The sequence below is a fragment of the Pecten maximus genome, chromosome 6 (genome assembly GCF_902652985.1).
Source record: "Pecten maximus chromosome 6, xPecMax1.1, whole genome shotgun sequence".
NCBI lineage: Eukaryota > Metazoa > Mollusca > Bivalvia > Pectinida > Pectinidae > Pecten > Pecten maximus.
This window is the reverse complement of record NC_047020.1, coordinates 27,985,166-27,994,498: the sequence shown is the minus strand read 5'-3', so window position 1 is coordinate 27,994,498 and position 9,333 is coordinate 27,985,166. Positions and strand designations below refer to the sequence as shown.

The 9,333-nt window shown below is 35.6% G+C and overlaps 1 protein-coding gene across 1 annotated transcript in view; it reads right to left on the bottom strand.

Annotated features, from left to right (window-relative positions):
- Positions 1-1,267: 1,267 nt before the first annotated feature.
- The window catches only part of LOC117329439 (gamma-aminobutyric acid receptor subunit beta-like), an 86,620-nt gene continuing 78,554 nt past the window's right edge, over positions 1,268-9,333 (bottom strand). Inside the window, exons 8-9 of the mRNA XM_033887379.1 lie at positions 2,807-3,048; positions 1,268-2,479 (exon numbers count right to left, since the gene is read on the bottom strand). Of these exons, the coding sequence (XP_033743270.1) occupies positions 2,111-2,479; positions 2,807-3,048 (611 nt within the window). The 3' untranslated portion in view covers positions 1,268-2,110. The remainder of the gene's footprint in view (positions 2,480-2,806; positions 3,049-9,333) is intronic.

Here is a 9,333-nt window from a genome sequence, read left to right as displayed (position 1 = left end):
AATCCTGTGTTATATTTTCCTTATGTTTTAACCCTGTGGTATATTTTCCTTATGTTTTAACCCTGTGGTATATTTTCCTTTTGTTTTAACCCTGTGGAATATCTTCCTTTTGTTTTAACCCTGTTGTATATTTTCCGTTTGCTTTAATCCTGTGGAATAGTTTCCTTATGTTTTAGCCTGAGTTATATTTTCTTTGTGTTTGTAGCCTGTGGTATATTTTCCTGATGTTTTAACCCTGTGGACTATTTTCCTTATCTTTTAGGCTGTGGTATATTTTATTCGTGTTTGTAGCTTGTGGTATATTTTCCTTTTGTTTTAACCCTGTGGTATATTTCCCTTTTGTTTCAATCCTGTGGTATGTTTTCCCTTTGTTTTAACCCTGTGGTATATTTTCCCTTTGTTTTAACCCTGTGGTATATTTTTCCTTTTGTTTTAACCCTGTGGTATATTTTCCCTTTGTTTTAACCCTGTGGTATATTTTCCCTTTTGTTTTAACCCTGTGGTATATTTTCCCTTTGTTTTAACCCTGTGGTATATTTTCCCTTTGTTTTAACCCTGTGGTATATTTTCCCTTTTGTTTCAATCCTGTGGTATGTTTTCCTTTTGTTTAAGCCAATAGTAAATGTTCCTTATATTTCTAACATGTGGTTTATTTTCCTTAAGTCACGAGCCTGTGGTATATGTATTTGTTTCTCGAACTTATGGTATATTTATATGTCAGTATTCAAATTTGTTTTTATGATATTTCTATTTGTTGAAAACTATTTCACAAATTATACGGAAAGACTACTGCGGTGTTGACGCAGAATGCCAAGTTTCTCGTGCTATAAAAGTCCAGCGGGGATAGTTTTTGTTTTGTTTTTGTTTGTTGTTGCTGAATCTGTTTATTAAGATTGTTGTATAATGTGAGTACGTAAGCAAAGTATGAACCGAAATGAGTATGAATACGAACAATGCATAGTCACCATTGGCTATCGCCGAAGCCCAAGGACATAAAGATGTAATATAGCGAGCTTTGTATTAATTCACATCAAAATTAGTTATCAATGTATCACGTTAAGGATGGCAATCAAATCAGCATGTTTAAAACCTGAAAAGTTAGTACCGTCAACACAGTCACTTTCTGTACCTCACTGCTAAGCTATTGTGTGTTATCTGAAATACTGGCGATATTTTCCCCATAAAACGAATACGAAAGCAGTTTAATGTTTAAACCTTGCATCCATGGAAACCGTGTTACAGACAAAACAAAGTCAAAACAGTATGTGAGAAATATATTTATCTGTTACTCCGTGCGTAAGATAAGGTAAACAAACACATATTTACAAAACATGATATCGTTGGAAAGATAATGAAAGCACACACATCTTATAATATTGCTGACCGTGAAGGAATATTGCTCGAAGACAAGAAAATTTCAAAAAAACATCTATAGACAATGTTTTACAATGTTCAGCTTGGTTATTGCAATGTGAAATGAATAAAAACGTTCAAACATGGAAACGAGTATGAACTGCTTTGTACCTATTAAGCGTTATGATACCAAAGTAGTTTTGGTTAAGGTAACATTTTCTCAATCACCTCGGTGGTCATACTTGCACTTCCTGTTTGTGAATTACATCAGCGACACAACGTCAACACCGAGTGACGTCACACACATGATGCAATAGCTCGTCCAATGTTTGTCCAGTCATTTGATGTATCGTAAGTGTGAAAAATATATGTATGGAGAAATTGGAACCAAAGAACATTAGTTCTTTCCTTTCTGGTATCACAATTAAAGATTTGAAAACATTAGCTCCAGGTTCCAATATTTACATAATAGCTATTTTTCCTGTAACACTTTGTAAACATCGAGTGGTTTGCTATAAATATCTCGGCCTGTTGAAATTTACAAATAAAGGACGTAACCGTAAATATTGTTTTGTATGAAGTCGTTGGCCTCATCCTCAGACAAATTGAGCATAGTTGATTTCAGGTGACATTGCTTGAAGGAAACGGCATGGAAACCTTCAATTAGATCGTATGAATTCCGCCTTGACCTTGCTTGCACTTTCGGTGTTCTGTTTTCCTATTACGATGGATGTGACATTTATATATGATGATCCTTCTAGAACAGATAGAAGCCCCAATAACAGAAATTGAAGAGAAGGAAGAGAAGAGGAAAAAGTAGCCGTGAGTATCGGTCTATGTTGTTCACGTCTTTCACTCTAGGGAATTTTACTTTACATTTTTTGAATTTCGGTTTAAGATTTGTATAATATTTTTTCTTTTTATTCACTGTCGAGTTATGTTTTCTTCTCACTAAGTCATCGTGTAAATATCCACGTGACATACAAGTCCGCGGGAGGTCGGGAATATTCGGTGGGGTTTCTAAGTGTTCTTCCTCTATTGTAATTTTAGTTCCCTGTGAATTTCTTATAGCTACTATTGGCGACATTTGTACCTCTTCTGATTCTAAAGGTTTTTCATCGACCACCTGAAAAAGAAAAAGAAAAGGCGTTGACAGGAATGCTCCTTTATACATTCGTAACATACACCATTATCAATATTACTGCTCTATACAGAAGTGATTTTGATTTCTATTTAATTGTCAGGCGTATTAAATGATGAAATGATAACATACAAAATTCACGTGTTCTAATCATTATAATTGTTATGATATATCTTAACCTTATAGATATCGACAATTATACCATGGAATAAAATCTTAATTAACTAATGCTCTTTATTATTATTGACATCCATTATGATTCCTTAACAGGGTACGGTATTATCTTAATAACAATTAAAGCTGCATATTTACATCGGGTTCGTCATCAACAGGTTGTTGTAGTGTGATCAAACCGTCTTTGAATTTTTTCGTCTTTTTCTTTGCCCTAGCTCCCCAGAATGTGTAGTTAACGGCGGCATATTCTAACAGTGCAGCAAACACAAACACAAAACACATGACAAGATAGATGTCTATAGCCTTGACGTAGGAGATACGAGGCAGGGAGGACCGAACTCCATTGCTGATTGTCGTCATTGTCAAAACAGTGGTAATACCTGTAATGGATAGGAAACATTTGTTTGTTTTTGTTTAACGTCATATTAACAGCCAGGGACATTTAAGGACGTGCCAGGTTTGGAGGTGAAGGAAAGCCGGAGTGCCAGGAGAAAAACCACCGGCCTACGGTCAGTACCTGACAACTACCCCACGTAGGTTTCGAACTCGCAACCCAGAGGTGGAGGGCTAGTGATAAAGTGTCGGTACATCTTAACCACTCGGCCACCGCGGCCCCAATAGGATACATACATATATACTTGTATCCTAACCTGTGCATACAGACAGCAAAACAGAGAAACAAAATAACTGATATCTGTACAAGAATCTCCGTCTGCCATCGGTATACAACCCGGACAGTTTTACATTTATTTAAAACTCTGAGCCATGTAGTACGTTTTACGTTTGTAATTACCTAAGTAAGTACATACAGAACAGTTACGACGTACATCAACTTTATGTCCTGCTTAAGACTTTATAAAAACAGAAAAAAATGGAACAAAATCAATTTGCCTTTCGGTGCTACCCTTCAATGGAACTGTCATTCAGAAGAGTCCTTGCCTCTACACGTTTCGCTTTGACTGATGTAGAAGAGGCGGCACATCAGTTAAATGTCTAATCAATTAAGAGTTACAACAGCAGTATGTAGTTATTTTAACTCCATATATAGCTTGCGGCTTTTGTGAATAAAAATTGACTAAATGATCATGACAGTTGTTGCTGTCTTACGGTATAACACAGAAATGCGTTTCACCAATCTGTACTGTCGTACCTTTTTATAGATTCCGACACTTTCTGTTTTCTATTGCACCAATATTGAGCAAAACTGCGTGCGAAAGAAGTATTTGCCAGATGCACATATTACAAAAACGAAGCTGTAGAGTATTCCTTTGCATCTATTAATGTCTACGACTTGTCCACATTTCCCTAAAACTGTCGTTTATAGTATAGGCATGGATACACCCCCAACATAAATGTGGCGATTTAAACACACATATACTAAATAAAATGCCCGTTTTCTCCCCAAACGTCTCTTCAAATTCGCACCATTCCGAAAAATTACATAACGTAGCATGTCTATCCCCACCGAAACGTTATGAAAACCCTGTATAATTTTACTGGCGCTGAAACCCCCGTACCGCAGTAGCTCCACGTCTGTGGACTGTATGGATTTATCACGAATTGATTGTATTATTTCGACTTCTTTTAGTTTAAAATCAAATCATAAACCAACATTGTGTCCTAACCATATTCTGTTACTGAAGCTAAGTGTACTTTGAGGTCTTTTCCGTGAAGAATTATCGCGAGACTCCAGAGAGAACACGTTGGCAATTTGTCTTTCCTATAGCTGATTCGCATGTGGATTGCATATTGATTTGTTACGAATCCAGTGATAGTAGCAAAAAAATCTTAGAAATTAATTTTAATTTCAGCAATTGGAAGAATTTGATTTATTTCTTGACGCTCATTAAGTCATTTTGCATTGTTTTGGGATTGCTTTCTATCACGGCCATAAATTTATAGAATGGCTACCCCACAGATATGGAATCACACCCCCAACATCTAAGATGTACGTATTCAATGTCACCACATATCACCGGCGTCTCCTTTACACTCAGCACATACCGATCTGGTGACACACCAATGTTCATTGAACAAATCTACTCCAAAGCCACCAGCGTTTTTTGTACTCTCTACTTAAATCTATACTTATAACATACCACCAACAGCTACACACGGTGAAAATATCTTTATCCCGAAGTCACGTCACCAACATTTCCTGTACAATGAAATATCCCTATCCTAACCTGAAGTCACGTCTCCAAAAATTCCCGTACTTTGAAAATATTCATATCCTAATGTAACATCACCAAAATGTTTTAAATTGAAAACATTTCTATAAAAATAGCTACACTTTTACTACAACACATCACTTACAGGGACCCGATATATTGTATCTGTCAGAGTATTTCAATTGTGTATAGACTATCTTAGACGTCTCAGGTGGACTTAGTGCTATCAATTTACCGAATGTCAGTCTAGCCCCCTGAAATCCTCTACACACGCCAGGCTCAGCGGCGACTAGAATGTAACACATTCTAATGTCCCCGCGACATCGCCAATATGGAATATGCATTTAAACATATCCGTACCACAGAGTCACTACACGACGATTCGAGAACATTCATTAAAATGATATACAGAAATGTATATTCGGTGCGAGATGACATCATATATGCATAGACAGTCTGCGTATCTGTTAACACACGTATATCTCAAAGGGTGCACAATTTATAAAAAAAAAAAAAAAAAAAAACCTACTTGCATTGGTTTCAACTTTACATCAGCTTGTTCATACACCCGATGGCTCCTATTCACCACCCTAGGTCTTATATTGAGGATGCAACCTAACTCGGATTTGACCCAGATTTGTACGCCAGGCGTCGTCGATTAATCAGAAGACGCTTTACCTTCCGAAACATCTGGTCTAATTATCCTTGTGCTATTGAATGCTTAGGAATGGTCTCCATTAAAACCTAAATTTAGTACGTTTTATCCTTGTATTATAATCCTTGTGCTATTGAATGCTTAGGAATGGTCTCCATTAAAACCTAAATTTAGTACGTTTTATCCTTGTATTATAAGTTTTTAGTGGTAATTATGCTTTTGTTTGCAAGTCGGAATTTTCTCAATTTAAACAAATCAATATCACAATTATACATATATAAGATTTTCAAACTTTTGCCCCCTTGGTGCTTCGCAGGATATTTCTTGATATATGTTTATACTAAATCATTTTCCATACGGAAAATAATGATATGAGAAAATATAAGCATATATCAAAAGGGAATATGTATATGACCGTAAGTAGTAAGGTTGTAAGTGGCAGACACTTTTATTTCAAGAAAGTGGCATTACACGTTTTTAAATAACAGTATACTTTAAGTTAATGGCAGTTCAAATGATATCCGTGATTGTATGAATTATATAAGTAGACAATAATTGGATAATTGTAAGTGACAGAAAGATGTATGTACATGTGGCACTGAGAGATACCATCTACTTAGACGAACGACACTACAGTTAAACATCAGGAATATACACAGTCTATAAGCGCACGTTTCCTTCCATAAGTACTAAAATCACTTTTATTTCTCGAGTGTGTCAGTTTAAGTACTTCCTAACTACAGCTGGTGTGGTTTACAGTCGGCAATACCTTAGTTATTGTACCAGAGCTGTGATTTACGTATTTATAACTTAATTATATTAGGTTACTAAGCAATCATTTGGCAATATCATTACATAATTACACGTGTACGTATGCCGTTTCCATTCATAATCTCTGTTCGAATATCAGTTTGAGGTGTACTCGTTTCGAACATCACGTGACTTTTTACGGTACTCTGACGATGTAATTTAATATAAATATATCCTATAGCTATTTAATTTGCGAACATTGTTGCAGGTGTGATAATCATTCTACAGCTGGAATATTTATTTTTCAAGAAATTGGCAGAGAACGTAACACGCATCGTACATCATTAAACTGTGTCACGTGTCAAAGGTGTTTGTTCGTCGAAAAAGATTTGAAATGTGAGTGTGTGCTTCATTTGCAGGAGAATGATAAAAGTTACACATACAAGTATGCATAGTCACACAATAAGTCTTCGCCTTTTGTTTTTCATTATTTTTCTGAAGGTTAACCAGAATCGATATGATTCCATGCTCAGTGCTTCAAAACAACGAGCCAGTATATGTAACTAGCATATTTGGTGAATTACGTTGTGAAATCAGTTTGTCAGAATGAATAGAACTGGTTGTATAAGGCCAGTATTGATTTGTGTGTGTCTGCCTAATGCATCGAACACTTGATACCAACTGACACAACAGTGTGGGTAAAGTATGTAGGAAGCAGGAGAAGCCTCACGCCAGCTCTATAGTTTCCTGATATATATATATATATTGTACAAGCTAGCACTTTGTTATGTGGGAAAACTTTACATAGCTTACACACAAATAGATTTGTTTGTTGATATAGCGAGAGTTTTAGACAAACCTAATGTTCTGTAGACTCGAGACAATTAGAACTAGTTTATAATTAGATTGAAAGCGATTTGGAAATGAATGTATGGGGAAGCTAAATGTTTTAAAATCAAACTTTAACGAAACGGATCCTGTAAATTTCTAATCAACAGACATTCCAGTTTAGAGGGATGATGCTGGTGACATCTGGAAAATTTATGTGAAACAGAATGAGAACACTGTTATGTCATCAAGAAGGAGAATTTAATTCAAAATCGATAAATTTAGTATCACAAATATCCACACACTGAGGAAAACAACGACACACTTTAATAAAACAAAATTACCACGTGTTGCCAATGGTTAGGCGCATTACTTACTATCTGTGATGCTAAAAAGAAGATATAATCAATTCATGCCACGTACGCTTATCTTAACATCTTAAACATATCTTAACATTGTTTTTAGGAAAAATGGTTCAACTGCTGAGGAAAAGATGCAGATTTCTGAAAAAAAAACTTCACAGGTTAACGATTTTTCCTAAAAACAGTCTTAATACTATGTTTTTAGTTATTAATAGTTTATAATAAAAACATTTTTAATTAGTGAAATGCATCTTTCTGTACTTAATATGTTTGATATTCGAAATCGTTATTTGGTCAAAACAGAATCAATGTTTCGGTTTTATAGAGACATGTCCGGCCAAAAATTGTCCCTTCGGCGTGTTATAGACTATATAGTATAACTGTATTGTTATTTTATGCAATATATGTAACCCACAAGAACTTAAAGTGTTCCGCAACAAACATTTTTCGCATTTTTGTAGTAATTAACATTTATCAATTTAGCAAATTACAAGGTAGAACTATGGTTAGCCTTGAGATATACTAACAATTAATCAAGTTACTTCTGTTGCACCAGAGTAGAGATTTATATGCTATTTAGATGACCCTTAATTCCCTGCTTAGGCCCTAACTTCGAAGATGTCAATGTGTTAATTTCAAGTGTCGAACTATCAATCCAGGAAGTTGGGAATAACCTTATAGCTCATGTACTAGCAGTACCGCAAGTGGGGAGCATCCTTGAGGTAATCTTGTAGTTAAATGTGTATCGCTATTAAGGTTGTTTCGCTTGATATGCTGATGAGTCCCAAATGCATCGCACAATGCAAATGTTTATGGCTGTTTGTCATTCTGATTCCTCTCATCGAAGCTTCAAATATGTATTCCATACCTCCTGCGTCTAAAAGTATAGGTCGAAGTAAACTGTAGATGTAGCACCTATCTGGTATTCTTAATTTCTAGTTCATGAGGGTTAATACAATTAACGGCCAATAATGGAATACAGGGTTGAACTAAAGCAAGCTAATTCACCAATATACAGTAACAGAGCGGACACAGTGGAGCTTGTTATTGTATTACTGTGTTATACGAGGAGCAAAATGTTTGCAGAGGCTTAAGATCAAGGACAGCAGCGTGTCTTTAAGTGGCAATAAAATCACTTTTTAAGAAGTGCCATTTCTATTATATCTATAGGTCGATGCAAGCCAAACCAACCGGTAGACAATTTGATTTTGTTTGTATCAAGAGGGAATAGAAGAGGTTGAGGAGAGATGTAAAGATATACCAACTTCTAACATTAAACATGATACTTAAGCAGTGTAATTTTATGGATAAAAACCTTATAAATCTATGAAATTATGAAAGGATGATGTCTGCAATCTAACCTATTAAAATGAGATTCTTCGACAGGAAATAACATCTCCAGTTATTCCTTTTTACATATAGGCCTACATGCATTAAAATTCTAACACAATCCTTCTATACCAAATTCCTCTTTTTTTTCTCCCTTGTTACTACGTCACTTTTAGTCCTTGGTTAGGCGTTCGCCTCTGTGAGGAAGGCTTTGGGTTTTGTCCACTGAACGAGACATATCAGAGTCTCTAAAATGGTGGTTGCTTGCGCAGCTCTTGCAATAAAACTAAGGTATTTGTCATGGTGTAACTGACCGATGGGAAGCAAGGACTGTCGCTACTACGGCCTTAATCAACCTTTAGCTGAGTACCTGGTATATCAATATCATTTATGACTCTTCCTTATGAATATCACATTAGAATAAATAAATAAATAACCATTTTCCCCTCATACTTAAATTATACAATCCTTAAGTTGGGTCAAGATAGAAAAGAACATTGATGGATAGTACATTTAGGAAATATGTGCAACTTATTTGGGGTTATCTTACGCCTAGCCCGAGTTTCCTCT